The sequence below is a fragment of the Canis lupus genome, chromosome 6 (genome assembly GCF_048164855.1).
Source record: "Canis lupus baileyi chromosome 6, mCanLup2.hap1, whole genome shotgun sequence".
Classification (NCBI taxonomy): domain Eukaryota; kingdom Metazoa; phylum Chordata; class Mammalia; order Carnivora; family Canidae; genus Canis; species Canis lupus.
In genome coordinates this window covers 36,426,101-36,448,009 of record NC_132843.1, presented here as the reverse complement: position 1 = coordinate 36,448,009, position 21,909 = coordinate 36,426,101, and the positions used below count along the sequence as shown (strand labels likewise).

At 37.2% G+C, this 21,909-nt stretch overlaps 1 protein-coding gene across 4 annotated transcripts in view; it reads right to left on the bottom strand.

Moving 5' to 3' along the window:
• Positions 1 to 21,909, bottom strand: part of ARK2N (arkadia (RNF111) N-terminal like PKA signaling regulator 2N) — an 80,667-nt gene that overhangs the window by 38,529 nt on the left and 20,229 nt on the right. For all 4 annotated transcript variants that reach the window (XM_072829464.1, XM_072829463.1, XM_072829466.1 and 1 more), the window contains exon 2: positions 5,684 to 6,468. In XM_072829464.1, coding sequence (XP_072685565.1) covers positions 5,684 to 6,398 — 715 coding nt within the window. In that variant the 5' untranslated portion in view covers positions 6,399 to 6,468. The remainder of the gene's footprint in view (positions 1 to 5,683; positions 6,469 to 21,909) is intronic.

The window sequence follows — 21,909 nt, the reverse complement described above, 5'->3', positions numbered from 1 at the left end:
TAGTGGGGGGGGGGGAGTCTGTACATATGTGGGACAAGGGAATTTATGGGAAGTCTCTGTACCTTCTGCTCAATTTTGCTGTAAACCTAAAACTGCTCTAAAAAATAGTCTATTAAAAAAAAAAAGCAGGGAATATTCTCACCTTAAACACACGTATGTCCTTTTATTAATACTAAGATATATCCCACTTTGAGAAAAAGACTTATTGAAAGCAAAGCTTACACTTTTGCGTATACAAAGTTAATATAGGCACTCAACTTTAGGAAGTTAGGAAAAGCAGGCCAAAAATAATACCTTAGTGCCTTAATATAAGAGATTGCCAAAAGACATCCACCAGTAAGATTTCAAAGCTTCCAAATTTAAGTAACATTATCCAGACATTACACCATAGAGAAAACCACACATTTAAACAATGCATGCTTTCAAAACAATAACTTAAGTGGAGTAAAAGAAAAAATGTATATGCTTATTAATACAAAACTGGACTATGGTTTTTATAACTAACATGACTTTTTTTTTCTTTTTAAAGATGTATTTATTTATTTTTATGATAGACACAGAGAGAGAGAGGCAGAGACACAGGTGGAGGGAGAAGCAGGCTCCATGCCGGCCGGGAGCCCAACGTGGGACTCGATCCCGGGACTCCAGGATCACGCCCTGGGCCAAAGGCAGGTGCCAAATCGCTGAGCCACCCAAGGATCCCCCTAACATGACTTTTAAAAATTAGACTCCACTGTTCATAACTTGATACCCAGCAGTAACAAAACTTAACTGAGTCAGACTACCAGTGTCACAATGATTTTGTGAAATCAATGCGAGACTTAATATTACCACTTAACTGAGTAGTAGCTCTTGGCCCTGGTTGTTCACCATAATCACCTGAGGAGCTTTAAAAATGATGATCTCATGTGTAGGTAAAATCCAAAATAACCAAACTCATAGAGTAGACTGTGGCTGAATGGGGAAGATGGGTGAAGGTGATCAAAGGGTATAAACTTCCAGTTGTAAGATGAATAAGTTCTCAGGATGTAAGGTACAGCATGGTGACTGCAGTTAACAATGTTGTATATTTGGAAGTTGCTGAGAACAGAGCTTAAAAGTTTTCAACACACAAAACTATGTGAAGTAACAAATTTGTTAACTAAGCTTATCATAGTAATCATCTTGGAATATATACATATATCAAATCATCACATTGTACACCTTCAACTTACATGATGTTGCATGTCAATTATATCTCAAAAAAGCTAGGGAAAAATGCTGATGCCTTGGGTGAGACCCAGAGATTCTGATTTCATTGATCTGGGGTAGGGCCTGGGCATCATTAGTTCTAAATGCTCCCAAGTGAGTCTAACCTATAGTCAGATTGAAAATTGCATGGGTTTTTCCTGTCTTGTTTGCATTTACTAAACTGAAAATAGGCAGTTTTCACCTGATTACTATGTCTCAGTGCTTTGTTATCAATGTATTTAGTAAGTCTCCTAAATAGCTACAATACAGTAAAGTAAGATTGTAAGAGGCTTAAAATGGGAAGGTGGGGCTTTTAGCCACTTCATATTCAATCTAAAAAAAAAATATATATATATATAGGATTGCTAATGTGGGCTTCAGGTCTTCTCCCATGAGTTCCCACTGCTTAAATTAATATATAAATGTTTCCAAGTAATTCAATCCCCAATAGGCTAAGAATCCTCACAAATCAATAAGAAAAAAAAGTAGCAGGAGGAAAATGTGAAAAGAATATGAATAAAATGTTTACCGAAATAACAAATGGCCAAACATGATTTCTCAGCTTCATTAGTGATCAAAGAAATGCAAATTAACACTAAGATATAATTCTTCCATCAAATCGGCAAGACTTTTTAAAAATATAAAGAATATAATGTAACAAATACACAAACTCCTGGATGCAATAAACGATATATTTTAAAAAGCATTGGCAGTATGGGTCAAAAGCCTTAAAGTATTCATAGCTTTTTCTCATAGTAACAAAAACTAAAAACAGCCCAAAGGCCCAACACTGGGGACTTTATCTTATAGTCAGCTAAATAATTCAAAATCCATACATTTTAAAGACAATATTGTGTTTTGTTAAAGTGTTCAAAATGCAATATTAAGAAGGAAAGAAGACAGAAGTATATATAGTGATAAATTTTGTTACATATTATGAAAGGCAACATATTCAAATGTTAACAAAAGCAGGACTGTGATTTTAATCTATTTCACATTTTTCTATTTTTAAAATTTTCTACAAAGCATTTACTACTTAAAATTTTTTTTCATTTCCAAGTAAGAATTGATGAAGCATGGTAAAAGTGAGAGAGGTAAGATGACAGCTTATCTGGATGCCTTTCAGTACATAAATATGTATGTTGAGTAAGGGGTACTGAGATCCTGGCTTCAGCTGGAGATGAGCCTGGCTACATGGATTGAGAATTCAGGTGATCTTAGACTACTGTCCTCAAGAGCCTCCCCCCGATATTCTCCAAAACAGATTAGATTTTCAATTAGATTTTCAATTACATTTTCTACCTACCCAGACAAATGACCCTTACCTACAAAGGTAGATAGTATTTTTGGAAACTTAGTCTGAAGAGGCATGTATATGGTGGACTATTTAGCCACACAAAAGCAGGTCACCACAGCAAAAACAAGATGAAGCCAAGTCACCCTGAGGTTAACTCTATGCTAAATATTTATCAAAAACAACAATTATTGGAAAAACTCTTCCCTGCTCCCCATGTGCACTGATGGACATAAGTGAGTCTGTTCTGAGAACTGATTCTTGAACTGAATGAAGTCTAATGTCCATTATTCATATTCACTAAAATCAAAATTCCCTGTAAGAGCAGACTTTACAGACCTAGTTTCAACTTAAAGTGATTTTACAGGGAAGTGACATCCCACCCCACCCTCACCAGGAAAAATAATGTCTAATCATAAAACCACGAAGTGTGATTGAGGGTACAAAAAGGTCATCTATACAGATAAATGAGACATTTGATTAAAAGCCTTGGATACTCAAGATCATTACAAAGTATTTTCGCATTAATATTTACTACAAAATACTCTATTTTTGCTCATCTAAGTCCTCCCAATGCAAGAACTGCTAGAATTATCTTGATAACTCCAATATATTCTCAAAAACTTCATGGAGAGAATGATTTCGTGTGGGTAATAAGCTGCCTGTCAGTTAACTGTTAACTGTAAGACAATAAGCTTCATAAACATCTGCTTCCAGATATAAAATTCAATTAATTATGTATGATTGTGCACTATAAAATATAGGAGTCTGCATCATTTTCACTCTTTAAAAGAAAATGCATTAATTGTAAATTTGGCATAAGAGAACATTTAGCATAATTCTCTCAACATTTATGCTGCTGACAAAGCTTATAAATGAAGCATTTTCTGAATTACGAAATTAGTTGTATGTACCTTGATGAAAAAGTAGAGCAAGAATCTCGGTTTTTACTTTTCCTCTCGATTTCCATTCTGTGTAAATAGCTTGATTCAAATGTCAATATCCAAGAGATTCTGTCCGGCACATCCAGTTTAATTTCACCTGAATGTCCATGTTACTGTACTCAAGTCAGTTCATATTTTATCCAATCTTTACAATTTACACAACTTTCCAGTAACTGCCCTTGCTATTAGGTTGAGTATATCCCCTTCTCTGAAGTCATAATGTGACTCAGGAAACTGACATATAAAAATGCATGATATCACAATTTTTTAGGGGTAGTAATCTGACAGTTGAAATGAACTTCCTAATATTTAAACTTAAGCTGTTCCATCTTTGCTGCTTTGCATATGAACAGCACCTCCTGAAACTGGGTGGTGCACAGCATATACAGTGGCCCCAGCACCTTACCTACCATTTGATTCTCCAGGATTACCTTAAAAAATTCTACAAACTTTCAAGAGCCACAAACTTACTAAATGGTCTGAAGAATAAAAATTAAATCATAGATTCAAATAACATACTTTGGTGTTTTGGTTTATATATAATTCAGAATAGACAAGAAACAGAGCACCAGTGTTTCAGAAGCTTTAAACACTGGTAACAGTAGTCAATTAGCAAGGTTTGGATAATATAAATGAAGCACACCTAATCTATGTAAGCCAAACAGAGAGAACCCATGAAGACATTTCTCATGCCACCTCTATAACTGGGTCTATTTTCAAAGAGAATTTCACCCACCTTCTTTTCCCTTTCCAAAAGGAGGCAAAATATTGGAATGGTTACAGAAAAATCTGTTTAGTGAAATTAAGCACTGTATCATTATGGTCTTAATTAATAGATCAGAACATAGGAAATAAGAATGAACTATTTTACAGGTGTTAATCAAGCTTTTTAAAAAATATTAAATGTAAAACTGAAATATACCTACAACCTGCCTGAGAACCCCAAAGTCTGATTCTCTCACATTCAACCAATGAACTTCAAAATAAATCCCCTCCCTAGCAATTTTAACACAAGGAACTACCAAAGGAATTCAATAGATATTAAAACAGTAAGCATTTCTAATTGTTAAAAACTCATATTTAATATATTATATGGATGAGACTTTTATTATGTAAGATGAACACCTATAAAATGATTCTTGTTACTGAGTTTATAGAAGTTTGGTTGGCTACAGGTTTAATTAACCAATATGATTTTTCTTGAAATATTCTGTGTATCAGCAATACGTGGTCTTCATGGGTAGAAACAAACTTTTCAGAAAACTAGGAAGAAAGAACAGTCACCCATAAAATTTTAAAAATCAAAACCTCCCTTTCTTTATCAATAAACAATGCTGTCATTATCTATTAAATGTCATGTAGTTTATAAAATGTTCCTAATCATAAGAGTCTCTCCAAAAATGAGAATTTACCAATTAAGAATCATTCAGATCTCATCTTTCTTCCACCTTGAAATTGCAAGACTACCCTTTGTAGTACACAGTACCAGACATGATAGTATGGAGAAAGCAAGTATGTCAAACATGTAATAAATTACACACTCTTACACCAATGAGAGCTAGAATAAGCAAATTTCTATCAAATTTCTTAAACCTTGGGGGAATAAAGGGGAAATACTGCAAAAACCATTTTTCCAATGCAAGTGACAACTCAGAATAGAGAAATGTGCAACAAGGATAACTATTTCATCATGCACTGAACTGGGGGAAAACACATAGAACTACTATTTTTTAGGAGGAACAGTTACTAGAAAACTTTAACGGAAGATAGAACATGTCATTTCAGACACCATAAGCTCGAGTACAGTGGCTATATAATAAAGCAAGGTGCCTATTCCTGAGGAGAATTTACTTAGTAATAATGCTGAACAGTGAGTATTAAATCTAAGCAGTGCTAAAAAGGCAATGATGGGAATTCAGGTAATGTGTTACAGAGAAAGAGATCTGTGAGAAATTCCATTACTTAAAAATAATCTTGTCCCTATCATTAACCATTTAATTTTTTTTTTTTTTTTTTGATGTGCTAAAGTGCACTGGAAACCTCAGAACAGGTTTTTTAAATTGGCCATGTCTTGTTAATACACTGCAGTCTTCATTCAAATTTACACAGAGCTGCAGGTCTCCTGGATTTTTTCAAGTGTCACTCATCTAACTGAGCCTGACAGCTTAGAAATGCCATCGGTTGCTCTACAGTCAGTTTAAAAAACATCCTCTACCTGGTATCTCTGCAGTGATTGTCTTGCTGCTCCCTGAAACTTCTTCATCATCATCTGATGAGCTCGTGCTTGAGTCACAAGTCAGGTCACTATCACTGGTACTACTGTCCTGCAATAGGTTATACTTCTTCCGTGCAGCAGCCTCCCTTTTCTGTCTCAGTAGCCTGATTCTCTCCTTGTGCTTTTGGCTCCGATGACCTTTAACCTTGGCGACTCGGCCATTCTGTTTATCACTGGATTGCCGGTTTTTCTTGGCAGCCATAGTAGATGTTTCACTTTCAGATCGGGACCGCCGAGATTTGCGCCCGACTGTGGCACCAGACACCCCAGAAGGGTCTCCTTCCACCGCTGTTTCTGCCTGGGAGGGTTCATTCTCTTCTGCAGAAGACAACGTGTCTGAGTCAGCCAGGTGACCACTAGAGGAAGGGGAAAGCATGCAGTGATTAGAGGAGTCACTCTCATAAACTCGGCCAGTTGTCGGCTTGTCACTCTCTGTGGATGCCAACTGAGACTCAGAAGAGTCCCTTCTCAGTTCCATCAATAAGCAGGGCATTGAAGAAAGAACTGTAGAATCCACTACCCCATCTTTCTGAACTTGAGATTCCAGTTCTACAGATCCATCTTCCTCCTTAGCTGTGTCTTGTTCGGATGCTTTTGGTGGGACTTCAGACTCAAGGAGTTCTTCGACTTTTCCCACTGCCTCCTCCATCTTCATTTCAGACTTTCAAGTTAAATCATGGAGCAGAGTCTAGGAAACTAGGTCAAAGATGCAACAGGAAAGCAACCTGTACAAAAACACACAAAATCAATAAACAGAAATGGTAGATTATTTAATCAACACAACATGCCCACCTTTCTAAATGAGTAGCAAAAGTTACCATCACACAGGCCTTTAAAATGTATTTATCTGCTTAACAAATTCAAAGGACTCAGTACTATCAAATACTAGCAAACACAACTACTAAAACTGGCATAACATTAATCTTCAATTACTGAACTAGCAAGCCCAGCAAGGAACCAAGCAAGAATTTTCCATTCTTAAACTTTATTTAAAATCTTCAAAGGAGGGGGGGTGGGAGGCGCCTGGATGGCTCAGTCAGTCAAGCATTTGCCTTCTGCTTAGGTCATGATCAAGCTTAGGTCTGCTTAGGTCCTGGGATCAAGGCCTGCATCAGGGTCTCTGCTCAGCGGGTGGTCTGCTTCTCCCTCTGATCCTCCCTTCCGCCCCCCTGCACCCTGACTTGTGCCCTCTCTCTCAAATAAATACAAATCTTTCAATAAAATATTCAAGAAAGGGATCCTCAAAACTCTGATAGTTAAATGTGTATGTTGACTTTAACATAAATGAAAAAGAATGCTTCAAAAAAAAAAGTAGTCCCAGAAACAAGTTAACTAGAATGATTACTTTCATACTCAAATCCTCCAAGAGAGGAAGTTACAGTGGAACAATATCAAATGTACACTTATATAAAACAAAACAAAATAAAATCCTTCAATTACATGCATTTGGCAAATGAGCACCCAAAGTAATTGTATGCATCAAACCTGTCTGCTATTCCTCTTCGGAGGGGGGAGGGGGGAGAGGAATACCCCTGCACTACAGGGGTATTAAAAGGACAGGCCTGACTATGCTGTTTCCACACAATCCCTTCTAGTTGCCACATACCTCTCATCAGGCCGAATGTGAGCCTAGTGTTGGCTCACATTCTGTTTCATAAACAATAGCAACTAAATACAGACCAACTACTTTGTGAACCCAGAAAATCTAGTACACTCTAGTCTATGAATGACTTAAGGAGTGTGACAGAAAACACTTTAAAAACATTTTCCACCTTTATACTTTATTTTTTTAAGGATTTAATTTATTTGAGAGAGAGTATGCATGAGTAGGGAGAAGAGCAGAGGAGGAGGAAGAGGGAGAGAAAATCTCAAGCCGACCCCTCACTGAGTGCAGGGCTGGACCCCAAGATCCTGAGATCATGACCTGAGCAGAAACCAAGAGCTGGATGCTCAACTGACTGAGCCACCAGGTGCTCCTATATGCTAATTTTAGAATCTAACATCCTTTTCCTATGAAGTGTGCTACAACTCTACTTAATCATGGAGAAAGAAGAGTACAGAATATTTAATCATAAGAGTTGTGACCTATACAGAGCAAACTTCATTAACTGGTAGTTTGGTTTTAAAAGGATGATAAGGGGATGCCTGGGTGGCTCAGTGGTTGAGCATCTGCTTTCAGCTCAGGGCATGGCCCCGGGGTCCCGGGATGGAGTCCTTCATCAGGCTCCCTGCATGGAGCCTGCTTCTTCCTCTGCCTATGTGTCTGCCTCTCACTCTGTGTCTTCCATGAATAAATAAATAAAATCTTTTTTTTTAATAAATAAATAAATAAATAAATAAATAAATAAATAAATAAATAAAAAGAATGTGCAAGGCAAGTAAATACCTTACTCTGTACACGTGATGTTACAGAAGGCAATTATCATGTGGTCCCACTGGTAAGAGAGACAAACACTGAGCTAGATGGCTATGCTAATCAGGTGCCATGAGACATCTCCACTGTTTCACTCTATCAAGTTACTTGACAGTTCAATATATGGCAGATGAATATCAGAAGAAACTCAGAAAACCCTTTTATTGATCTAACATGCCAAGTCTACTTTTTGCTTACTATAAACATGAATATTCTGTATTCCTTTATATTCCTATTTTTGGGTTTTCATGGTCTTATTCTCAGCTGCTAATGAAACAGACATTCTAATGAAGATTCCTCAACACATTCATGAAAACCAGAACATTCACAGCCACTGGAAACATTCATTAATGTAAACCAATCCCATATGTAGCCTATTTTATAAGCACATTTGCATCATTACTAATTTTTGAGTTAAATGAAAATAAGCATAAATGTTATTCCTAACACCATTCCAAAAGGAATGTAACACCTCTGAAAGCCAATAGAGGGAGTAAAAGTTAAACCAGCAAACTGCCAGTGTCCCAGTGTCATAACTGAAGTATGTTGGCAATACAAAAGGAAATAAAATATTTGGATATGAAATACCCCAAATATGAGAAATAAACCAAGATTTTCTAACTAAATAAAAACAAGAGTTGATTTTTCTGTAGAGAGTGAAGTTATATATTCCAGAATAAAAATTTTTTCTTACAGCTGAAATATTTGAAAATCTACTCAAATGAAATTAATGTCAGCCATAAAGCACAAGAATCAGAAGTCTTGAGTCAATTTTTGAAAGAAGGCACTGGACGTTTTCGAAGTACATAATATAACATCAGGTTGAAAAGTAAATATGTTAATATAACCATAAAACTCCTGCTTTTTTTTTTTTAAGATTTTATTTATTTATTCACAAGAGACACAGAGGGAGAAGCAGGCTCCATGCAGGGAGCCCGATGTGGGACTTGATCCCAGGTCCCCAGGATCATGCCCTGGGCTGAAGGTGACGCTAAACCCCTGAGCCACCCAGGCTGCCCCAAAACTCCTGCTTCTTAAATAAATTGTGTAGGTAGGACAAATAAATCTATACTGTTTTTGTTAAAAAAAGCATGATAAAATATGAAAAAAATGTCTTTAAATGACAACTCAATTATCTTTCATTTCAAGATCCTTATATTTCAGAGTTTGAGATTTATAACGACTTATACTGCCTTAAAAAAGCAATTTTAATCACAAACACCAGTATCAACCACAAATAGGATACTAATATCCAGTATTAGTATCCACCAGTCAGCTAAAGTGATCTGTCCATACAATGTGGCCATAAAGGATGAAAAGGTTCTTTAATATACTAATATGGAGTAATTTTCTTTCCTTTATTTTTGAGTAATTTTTAATACATAATGTTAAAGGAACAAAAAAGGCATATTATATACCATTTGTGTAAGTAAAGAACAAAATTATATTTATATTCTGTAGAAAATAACACCAGCTATTTTGGCAAGAAAAGTAAATGAGAGAACAGGAATCAAAAGACCCTTTTACTGTATATAGTTTTTACCTCTTGAATTTACAATCATATAAAAATATTACCTATTCAAAAGCCCACCCTAACATCAAAGTCTACTGAAAAGTCTTCTGAAGAAAAGGGGAGTTGTACCTTTCTGCTCATGACACCAAATACTGCTCAGGTCAAATTTAGTCAGTGAAATCTATCAGTTTCCCCCCTGTAGTGGAATTTGTCATAATTCATAAAACACAAGAAAAAAAGTGAAAATATGAGCTCTGACAAAACTCCCTGCAATGGAATAAAAATTAAGTACCCTAAACACAGGGGAGAAAGATGTCATATGTACAGAGTAATCTTCCCAGAGTATTTACTGCATATATTGTTTTTGGTCCAGGAAAATACATAGATTTTCCTGGTAGAATAATCAAAAGTAGCTGGTAGAAAAAGACAAAACTAGGAGCACCTGGATGGCTCAATTGGTTAACCATCTGCCCTTGGCTCAGGTTGTGATCCTGGAGTGCTGGGATAGAGCCCTGCATAGGCTTTCTGCTTGGCAGAGCCTACTTCTCCCTCTCCCTTTGCCCCCCGCCCCCCATACTCTCTTGCTCGCTTGCCCTCTCTCTCAAATAAATAAAATCTTAAAAAAAGAAAAAAACTATCAAATGATAGTTAAAAGATAAAAGGCTCTCAACTATCCGATTTAATATTCAGCGAATTCACAAGAAAGTAGTAAATATAAAACACATAGCATTTATTTCCTTAGAACACCATTTTCCACCATGCTGTTCTTTCCTCCAGTCTAAAGGAGGTTCCCCCTTCTACATGGATATTACAGCCAATCCCCTCTCATTTCCCTAGAGCCTTATGGATTATTCTCTGGCGCATATCAACCTCTCACACTCTAACAGATCATCCATCCATCTACTCATTCATTTGAAAAAATTCTCCTTCTACTTACCACTTCAACTTCACATCTCCTCCTCCAGAAATCATTCTCTTCTTTCACAACCTTATTAAGAGAACTGTCTAAATTCCCTGCCTCTATTTCCTTACCTCTCATACTCCTCCAACCTAATCCCACTGACATCTGCTTTTATCAAAACTGAAGAACAGTTCTTATTAGGGTCATCAATGACACTGTATATCTAAATCCAACAAACCTAGTTTGGCTTTCATCTTAATGTCTAAGCAGCATTCTATACTTAACCACTCCCTCTCTTCCTTAAGCTAAAGTTTTTCTTTGGCTTCCAGGTTTCCCTTCTTCTAGTTGCTCCTTTTCAGCCTATAGGCATCAGCCCTGGGACTATGTCCTTTTCACACCCATCAAAGTAACCCTCTTCTATATCCAGTTTCCAATACCTTCCCATACTAGGAATTCAGTGTCTCCATCTCAGCACTTCTCAAACTATATACCAGTCTACCCAAACTGCCACCTGACATCTGCATTTAGATTTCACAAAGGCACCACGATCTCATGTCCAAAACCAAATTAGTCATCTGAGGTACCCCCAACTCTGTTCCTTTTCTAGTTTTCCCTGGCTCAGTAAAAATAACACCATTATGGGGTACCTGGGTGGTACAGTCAGTTGAGCATCCAACTCTTGGTTTGGTCTGTTATGATCTTATGGGACATGAGACTGAGCCCTGCGCTCAGTGAAGTCCGCTTCAATACCCTCCCCCTCTGTCCCTCCGCCACTCTCTCCCCGAGAGAGAATTTTTTATTTCAAAAAAAATAAAGGGGTGCCTGGGTGGCTCAGTCAGTTAAGTGTCTGCCTTCAACTCAGGTCATGATTCCAGAGACTTGGTATTGAGCCCCATGTCAGGCTCCCTGCTCAGTAAGGAGTTTGCTTCTCCTTCTCCCTCTCCCCCACCCGCCCCCCTGCTGGTGTACTCTCTAATAAGTAGCCTTTAAAAAATAAATAAAAATAAATTGATTAAAAACAGGCTGTCAATTCTGGACAATCAAAATGCAGCATTTGCTTTATTAGTTCTGTGTTCATTAAGAAACCAAAATGACAAACTACAGGTAGGAGAGTTAAACCATGGAAAGGAAGCAATACACTGCTCCTCTGAGACAAAGAAGCAGAAAATATTAAGTGAAAAGGAGTCGAAAGTACAAACTATAAGGCTAAATGAGGCTACTATAAAAATCTGGAGAGAGTTTCTTTCATATCAGACCTCATTCTTGGTCAGAAAAACTTAATACATGGTGAAAAGATCAGGCTTGGAGGTTTGTGAAAATGGAAAAGGATTGTAACACTTGCTACAGAAAATGTGAGGAGAATAAAACTGCTAAACACAGTAATTTACATAGTGTCAAAAAGAATAATTTGCAATCCTACTCAATTTCCACACTACGTATCTTTGGCTTTTCACACTCATTTTTGTGCCGGCCGCACCGTTGCTGGCTACACTTCACAGGTATCATGTTAAGTATCAATTGCTTGAAGTAGCCTTTGGTACCATACCAATAGGATCCCTGTTATATACAAATTACATACCTATTTTCTTTCACATCACTTTGCGTGACTCTAATAAATTGTGCTAGTATTTAATGTCCATCTATCATACACAGGGACTTGTAAAGGTTTGAATAAATTAAAAAAGTATATAAATGAAAGATCACAGAACCCTCCAGCTTATTTATCTCTATGATTAGTAGGCAAAACAGACCTTAAGACAAAAGGTGTCATTCTAATTTTCTTTTTTTTTTTTTAATATTTTATTTATTATTTATTTATTTAAGTCACAGACAGAGAGAGAGAGAGGCAGAGACACAGGCAGAGAGAGAAGCAGGCTCCATGCACCAGGAGCCCGATGTGGGATTCGATCCCGGGTCTCCAGGATCGTGCCCTGGGCCAAAGGCAGGCGCCAAACCGCTGCGCCACCCAGGGATCCCGTGTCATTCTAATTTTCATGGTTCGATGTTAAACATAATGGGAATCTAATGGAAGTTACCTCTGACTACAAATTTTTCAAGGAAGTAGAAAACAAAGTGATTGTTAAGAGTGAGGAGGAATGAGGTAGTACTGATATTGATCAGAAGAGCAAGTGTGAAAAAGTATTGTGAAAATGAAGACACTAGAGAAAAATAGATATGATTTCCAGACAATAATAAGGGCCCACTTTAAGGGTTGTAGCATGAACTTCAAGTGAGACTGGCACACACAGGTTTTTCTCCTTTGAAGTTCAGCTGTGTAAGTCCAAGCACAGAGAAGAAGTTGAGTTAACCAGAATTCTAGTTTTATCAAGCAAGCAGAAACAAGAGTATATGCAAGGAATGATTGTAATGATCACATCCAGAAGGTACAGGGCAGTGAAAATGTCCAATGGAATGAACATCCCAGTGGAGTCAAGGTACTATAGTGAACTGGAAAGAGAAGGTGGTAACCCAAGAGCACTATGAATGACACATTACAGAAAGGTTGCATTTATTCGTAACTGACAAAATCTAAAATAGTGCTACTCAAAGTGTTGTTTTTAAAGGACTGTCTGCAGTGACAGAAGTACAGAAATTAAGAAAATTGATTAGAAACTTAGAGCAATTTGATATTGTCATGACAACCAAGCATTTCAATTTCCTAGTTTAACTGATTGTATTTTACCCCAAAAATCCACCAATGATGGATTGAAAATAAAAATATACTGGTCCTGGGCACCTAGGGTAGCTCAGTGCTTAAGTGTCTGCCTTCGGCTCAGGTCATGATCTCAGGGTCCTGGGATCAAGCCCTGTGTCGGGCTCTCTGCTTTGCAGGGAGTCTGCTTCTCCTTCTCCCTTTGTCCCTCCCCTACCTCCCACCCCCATGCATGCAGTCGCTTGCTCACTCTCTCAAATAAATAAAATCTTTAAGAAAAAAATATACTGGTCCTTCAGAACAGACAGTTCAAAAAGCACTGGTTAGAGTATGACTGTAGAAATAACTGGCTGAAGTAGAGAACAAAATCATGAGGGAGTTTACAGAACTGAGTGGGTGGTGTCAGAAGGATCATCCGTGTATACTGAAATCACCAAGAATTAAGACAGGAGTAATAATGGACAAAAATGACATTAAGCAAAGAAAAAAAGTCATAGTCAGTGGTCAAAAAGGACAGCAATATAGGGATTAATGGAAGAGGAAAATAATCAGAAGAGTGGCAATGAGGAACAAGGAAATCCAGGCCAGAGGATAAGGACTACAGGAAGAAAAAAAAAGTGCAGCCACCCCTTACAAGGTGAAGCTGTGCCCTCGGTAGAAAGCCACAGTGCTATGAGTGCAAGGTAAAGGAGAATTCAGACAGGAAATTAAGAATATTGGTGATTTTGCTGACAATGAACCAAAGCAGAAGAGAGCTGGAAGAAGAGGGGAAGGAAAAGAACAGAGAATGTGCAGTGCTTTCTGAAGATCAAATACAGGAAATAAGGAGTGACTTAGGAGTTTGGAGCTTCCTGTGGTAACATTCACGAAACAGAAACTTGAATGTAAAGCACTCAGATAGTTTTTCATTCTATGTATTTAAAAAATTTAGTGTTGGTCATGACTGAGTCAATTGATTTCACAACCCAATAGGTCGTGACCTAAAGTTTGAAAAACACGGTCTAGAGAAACACATGTGTCATAGCAGCACTGTTTCTGTGATAGACAAAACAAAACAAAAACAAGACATTTACTAACAAACCGTAGAATGGAAAAATAAGTTGTGGTACATTCCTACAATAAACGAGCATACAGCAGTGGAAACCATGTTAACATAGATAAAACAATAAAAACAATGGTAAGTAAAACCAAAACAAAAAAAGCAAATTACAAAAACAAAAAAAAAAGGCCGGATCATTCAATGTATTATATATGAAGTTCAAATCAAGACAAAATGAAATGACATAATATATATGGATACTTAGTTGTGCTGTAAAACTACTTTAAAAAGCATGGGAATGGTTACCAACACATCAGGATAGTGGCTACCTCATTGTGAAGAAGTGATAGATTATGGGTATGTAGGGTTTCTTAAGTATTAGTAAGGCAGGACACTTCTGGCTATGAGCAAAAAAAGGGTCAGCCAATCCTCCTGAGATATAAAGTAAGACAGGGACGCCTGGGTGGCTCAGTGGTTGGGCATCTGCCTTTGGCTCAGGGCGTGATCCTGGGATCCAGGATCAAGTTCCGCATCAGGATCCCTGCATGGAGCCTGCTCCTCCCTCTGCCTGTGTCTCTGCCTCTCTCTCCATGTCTCTCATGAATGAACAAATAAAATCTTAAAAAAATGCATGACAAAATTAATCAAAATAACCACTTCAGGGGTGCCTGTGGGGCACTCTTGGTTGGGTAGCTAACTCTTGGTTTGGCTCAGGTCACGATCTCAGAGTCCAGAGATCAAAGCCTTGTGTAGAGCACCTTCCCCCCACCCAATGGAGCTCCCTGCTAGGGGAGTCTGCTTTAGATTCTCTCTCCTCTCTCCCACTGGTGTGCTCAGGTTCTCACTCTCTCCTTTTCAAATAAATAAATAAATCTTGAAAAAACAAAAACACTTCAGAGCTCTGGAAATCTTTCAAAACATACAAAAAGAGAAGTACTGATGCTTAAAAATCTGCAGGATTGGGGCACCTGGGTGTATCAGTCAGTTAAGCATCTGCCTTCAGCCCAGGTCATGATCCCAGGGTCCTGGGATGGAGACCTATGTCAGGCTCCCTGCTCAGTGGGGAGTCTGCTTCTCCTTCTCCCTCTGCCTGCCCCTACCCCTGCTTGTGTGTACTCTCTCTGTGTGTCAAATAAATAAAATCTTAAAAATATATTGGGGGTCCTGCCTGGGGCTGCTCCATCTCCCCCCACCTCCCACCTGTCAGCTCAATAGGTTCTGCCTAATGAGGTGGGACAGGCCTGAGGGATGGTGTTTGCACCACAAAGAGGCCTCAAAAAAACAAAACAAAACAAAACAAAGTGGCCTCAATCTGAAATGGTTGGCCACACCTACACCCAGAGGCATTACAGGTGCAAGACACAATCTCAGCAGCAAGCAGGCAGGGCAATCAAGGGTTCCACCCCTAAGGATTTGATAGTGAATGGGTCAAGCATATATTCTTGATTGAGGCTACAGGATTATGCAGAAGAGATGTGAAAGGGTCCAAAAGGACTCAAAAGCCCAGGCAGACTTGAACATGGCCTAAACTTTAAAATGCTTTCACCCATCCACACACAGATCCATTGGTAAAGAACAAAAGTCCTTACTGGCAGGAGTTATTTGAGCACAATTTCTGTCCAAGTATTGGCTAACTAGAAAACTATGCTGGAAAGGACAAGTGTAACCAACAGAAAGCCAGATTTAAAAAATTTTAAAGGAAAAAAAATAATAAATAAATAAATTAAATAAATAAATAAATAAATAAATAATAAAAAAATTTAAAGGAAAAATAAAAAATAAAAAGCTGAGCAGAGACATAATCAACAACACACTGCAGGAGTGACAGATTTCCAATTTATCCCAGTTACCAGCAACCTGCTTTCAAAGGGAAAAATAAGGGCATCCCGGGTGGCTCAGTGGTCTAGCACTGCCTTCGGTCCAGGGTGTGATCCTGGGGTCCTAGGTTCAAGTCCCGCAACAGGCTACCTGCATGGAGCCTGTTTCTCCCTCTGCCTGTATCTCTGCCGCCCGCTCTCTCTCTCTCTCTCTGTCTCTCATGAATAAATAATAATAATAAAAAGGGAAAAATAATAATCCAAAGCTGCTGTAATACATTATCTAATATATTATTTAAAAATATACATTTTTTAAGATTTTATTTATTTATTCATGAGAGATACAGAGAGAGGCAGAGACATAGGCAGAGGGAGAAGCAGACTCCTCTCAGGGAGCTCGATGTGGGACTCAATCCCTGAACTCCAGGATCATGCCCTGAGCCGAACGAAAGCAGAGCTCAACTGCAGAGCCATCCAGGCATCCCTAAGATATCGTTTTCAAGAAAAAATCAAGAGATCTTTGAAAAAATAGGAAATGTGACTCATACACAGGAGATAAAAAGCAGTCACTAGAAAAACAATGTCCTCAGATGATGGACTTCACACAAAGACATCAAAAGAGCTATTTTAAATATGTTCAAAGTACTAAAGGAAAATGCATTTTAAAAATTAAAGAAAAGTATGATAACAATGAATCAACAAGCAGAGAATCTCAATAAGGAAACAAATTTTAACAGAGGAACATTCTATAGTTGAAAAGTATAAAAATTGAAAAGAAATTTCACTAAAATAGGACTCAACAGGTTCAAGATGGCAGAATAAAAAAATCAGTGAATAATAAGTCAATAGAAACTGTGCAATCTGAAGAATAAAGGGAAAAAGATAAAAGAAAAATGAATAGGGCCTCTGAAACACAAGGAACAATGTCAAGAATACCAACATGTGTATAATAGGAATCCTAGAAAGAGTGAGAAAGAGGTAGAAAAAATACATCAAATAGCCCCAAACCTCCTCTAAACTGATGAAAAAGATCAATCTCTGTGTCTAAGAAGCTCAACAAATCTCAAGTACATCTACGTACATACATCATGGTCAAACAAGTGAAAGACGATGAGAAAAATCTTGAAAGCAATAGAAGAAAACTCCTCATATACAAAGAAATCACATTAGACTAACAGGTGATTTCTCATCTGAAACACTAGAGGCCAGAAGGTAGACTGACATTCAAAGTGCTGAGGGGAAAAAAGTAAGAATTCTATATCCAACAAAAATATTCTTTCACACAAAGACAAAAGGGGTGCCTGCCTGGCTTAGTCAATAGAACATGTGACTCTACTTGAGCCACAAGTTAAGCACAGAGATTACTTAAAAAAAATTTTTTTAAATGTGGGTGCCTGACTGGCTCAGTGGGAAGAGCATGTGCCTCTTGATCTCAGGGTCATGGGTTCCAGCCCAACACTGGGTGTAGAGATTTCAAAAAATAATGAAAAGAAAATACAAAAGAAAAAAGAAAATTCCTAGATAAGCAGACTAAGAAACGTCATTGGTAGCAGACCTGCTGTACAAGAAATAATAAAGTAAATCCTTTAGGCTTTTTAAAAGGAAAGAATTTGTGATTCAAATCCATAAAATGAAATGCAGACAACAAAAAGTAGCAAATATGCATGTTTACATAAGACTCTAGTAATAATTCTTATTTCTTCTCTTTTCTTTTAAAAAATAAATGATTGCAAAAGCAATGACTATAACACTATTGCGATGTTTATAATATAAACAAATATCACATATATAAAAGTAATACTATAAAAAGGAGGAAGGAGATGGAGCTCTCCCCTATTGGTGCAATGTTTCTATATTTTATTGAAATTAAGTAAATATTAATTTGAAGAACACTGTGATAAACAAAGATACAGATGTAATCCCTAGAGCAACCATTAAAAAAAAAGAAAAGAAAAGAAAAACGTCAAAAAATATAGTTAAAAAACTAACTCCCCCCAGAGGTAGTAAAGAAGGTACAAAGAAACAACAAATGAGACATCCAATAAAACAAAATGGCAAATGTAAACCCAACCATATTAATAATTGCATTAAATATAAATGGCCTAAAACCTCCAACCATAAAGCAGATACTGTCAAAATGAATAAAAAAGATCCAACTGTATATAGTCTAAAAAACACATCTTATATTCAAAGATAAAATAGATTGAGAGAAAATAATGGAAAAAGATATATTATGCAAAGAGCAACTATAGGAGAGCTATAATGTTTATATCAACATCAGACAAAACAGACTTTAAGAAATATTACAAGAGACAAAGAGGGACACTTCATAATGATACAAAGGTTAATAAATCAGGAAAATATAAAAATCAAGATATATGAGGCAAAAACTAACAAAACGGAAAGGAGAGAGGGAATTCAACACCAATAGTTACAGATTTCCAGTCCTCATTGTAAATAGATAAAACTAGAAAGAAAGTCAAGATTTTAGAAGACTTGAACATAATCAACTAACTCAACCCATAAAACAACATAGAACACCTCATTCTTGGGTAGTTGTTGGCATTTACAACTGGGTATAGGGTAACACCAAATTAAGATGTGGACTACTGAAGGGCGCCTGGGTGGCTCAGTTGGCTATGTGTCTGACTTGGCTCAAGTCATGATCTCAGGGTTGTGAGATCCTACATCTGGCTTTGCACCAGGTGTGAAGCCTGCTTAAGATTCTTTTTCTCTTTCTCCCTCTTCCTCTACCCCTACTCTCCCTTTCTCTCTCCCTGCCTCTTAAAAAAAATGTGGACTACTGGGAAAGTAAAAAGAAATAATCAACTTTAAATTGAACTGGATAATGCTTAGAAACATAGGTGTCAAAGAAAAAAATACAGAAATACAGATTTGGACATTATTAATGTAAATAGAGGTGCTAGATGAATATCTCAGCTAATCCAGGAAGAAAGAATAAAATAAACAGAAGAAACTCCAAACAGATTTTTTTTTAATGTGAAATCTGTTGCTTTAGTATATAAATTGATAGGATAAAACAATTATCCTTGGAGGGAAAAAAAGATATCAATAAAACACAGAGAAAGAAGAAAGTCTTCCTTCTCGCAATATATTCGTAGATGTTTTACAACTTCCTATGAACTAGAATTGTGAGAATGGACCATGATTGATGGAGTCTTATCTAAGGCCAACCACTACAGGAAACCCTCCTGAGAGTTTTGACATAGCAGTATATATAAAATCATTAAGCATTCAACAAAAGAAAGATTTGCCTTTTACGCTGTTCAATTTTACTTCTTGTGAGCAACAATCATCACTATCCTTTAACACCATTATAATGAAACAAAATGAATGAATAAACTGAAACCTTACTGTCCTTCCTAATGTGACAAATGAAAACTCAAGTCTTTTGCTGTTAGAAGTTTACTGTTGCTACAGGCACTTTTCCGTTGAAACCACAAGTTGACACAAGCACAGCCCATTAATTGAAACTGCCTGTAGGGAAGATTTTGCTCTAACACTTAGGTAAAATGGGGCATTCTAATTGCTAGCACTCCTATATCTGTTTATTTCATATCATCACCCTAGACCTGTAAGAAATATAACCAACAAATGCCTCTAACATTATCTGTATGAACCCATTAACTTGCACTGCTTCTCCACATGTACAAGCCATAGTATTAGATAATTCATGAATTCCAACATTGCTCTTTACAGAGAACAATACTCTGCACTAAATATGGCTATTTAAAAAGCCACTTCAAAGAGGGTCAATGTTTTAATGACAATAATGCTTTTGACCATGAAAATAGAAGAGATAATATTTCCTCTGTCACAAAAATTTAAGTTAAAAAAAAAATCCTTACAACAAGTGATCCTATTTCCTTGCAATAAAGTGGTATTGTTCCAAACAGGAAACCTTCTACTGCTTTATCTAATCTAGCATCAAATAGCAAGTGATAGGGTTTACACTGACCACCCTAGGGACAACACTGTTTCAAACAGAATTTATGACATAGTTTTTTCCTCAGGGTCTTTCCTTTTATTTAAAATTGATACTAAAAAAAAAAAAAAAAAAAAAAAAAAAATTTCTGTCTATATCTGTGACCAAAAACTACCTAATATAAAAGCAATCCACAAGGAATACCAAAACCCTTAATGTGAGTCTGCTCTTATTTTCAACATTTAAATTCCTTACCTACTTCCCTCCCCAAATAAATCTATACCCACAAAATTTCAAAGCTATTAAGTAGGTGTTGGACCACTAAAACACAAATTTGGATAAAAGTTTTCTGTTCTTTAATCAAAACAGACTCTCTAAGATTTTTTAAAGAAAGGGACGCCTGGGTGGCTCACCAGTTGAGCGCCTGCCTCCAGCCCAGGGCGTGATCTCGGAGTCCCAGGATCAAGTCCCACATTGGGCTCCCTGCATGGAGCCTGCTTCTCTCTCTGCCTATTTATTTTAAATAAATAAAATCATTTTTTAAAAAAAGACTTTTTAAAGAAATATTGAAAATATTACCAAAGAGAAGTACACATATCGTTAAGTGTACAACTTGATGACTTTTACAAAATGAACATACCCACGTAATGAACACACAGATACAGAGCATTCCCCAAATCCCAGAAGCCTCTCCCATGCCACCTCTAGTTGCCGTCTCTAGTCATTACCTGTCCTTTTCCCAAAAGTAACCATTTTTCGGACTTTATCACCACAGATCAATGTTGTCTATTTTTTTTTAAGATATTACTTATTTATTCATGGGAGACACAGAGAGAGAGGCAGAGACACAGTCAGAGGGAAATAAATCCATACAAACATCTAACCAACCTTTCACAAAAGAACAAGAAAAGCAATTCAATGGTTAAAGTATATTGAACAACTGGTCATTCAAATGAAAAAAAAAAAGAAAATCTAGGGGCACCTGGGTGGCTCGGTAGTTGAGCATCTGCCTTTGGCTCACTGATCACTGCCTTTGGCGTGATCCCAGGGTCTTGGGATCAAGTCCTGCATCAGGCTTTCCACAGGGAGCCTGCATCTCCCTCTGCCTACATCTCTGCCCCTCTCTCTGTATCTCTCATGAATAAATAAAATATTAAAAAAAAAAATCGGGATCCCTGGGTGGCGCAGCGGTTTAGCGCCTGCCTTTGGCCCAGGGCGCGATCCTGGAGACCCAGGATCGAATCCCACATCGGGTTCCCGGTGCATGGAGCCTGCTTCTCCCTCTGCCTGTGTCTCTGCCTCTCTCTCTCTGCCTCTCTCTCTCTCTCTCTGTGACTATCATAAATAAATAAATAAATAATTTTTAAAAAATTTTAAAATTAAAAAAAATCATCTGGACACAGACCTTATACCTTTCACAAAAAGTAACTCAAAATGGATGAGAGACATAAATGAAATGTAAAATGCAAAATTATAAAACTTCTAGTGGAAACCAGGAGAAAGTTTAGGTGAACTTAGGTTTGGCAATGAATTTTTAAGCATAATACCAAAAGCATATCCATAAAAGAAAAAAGATTTTATTAAAATCAAAAATTTCTGCTCTGCAAAGATGCTGACAAAAGAACAAAAAATTAAAAAAAAAAAAGAACAAAAAATTTTAAAGTATGTTCAAGTCTCACCTTTAAAAAAAACAAAAGCACACATCTTTTTTTCTTAAGGTTTTATTTATTTGAGAGGGAGAGAAAGAGAGCACGAGCAGGGTGAGGAGCAGAGAGAGAGAAACTCCAGTAGATACCCTGCTGAGCACAGGGCTGACAGGGCTCAATCTCACAGCCCTGATATCATGACCTGAACCTAAGCTAAAACCAAGAGTTGGGCGCTTAA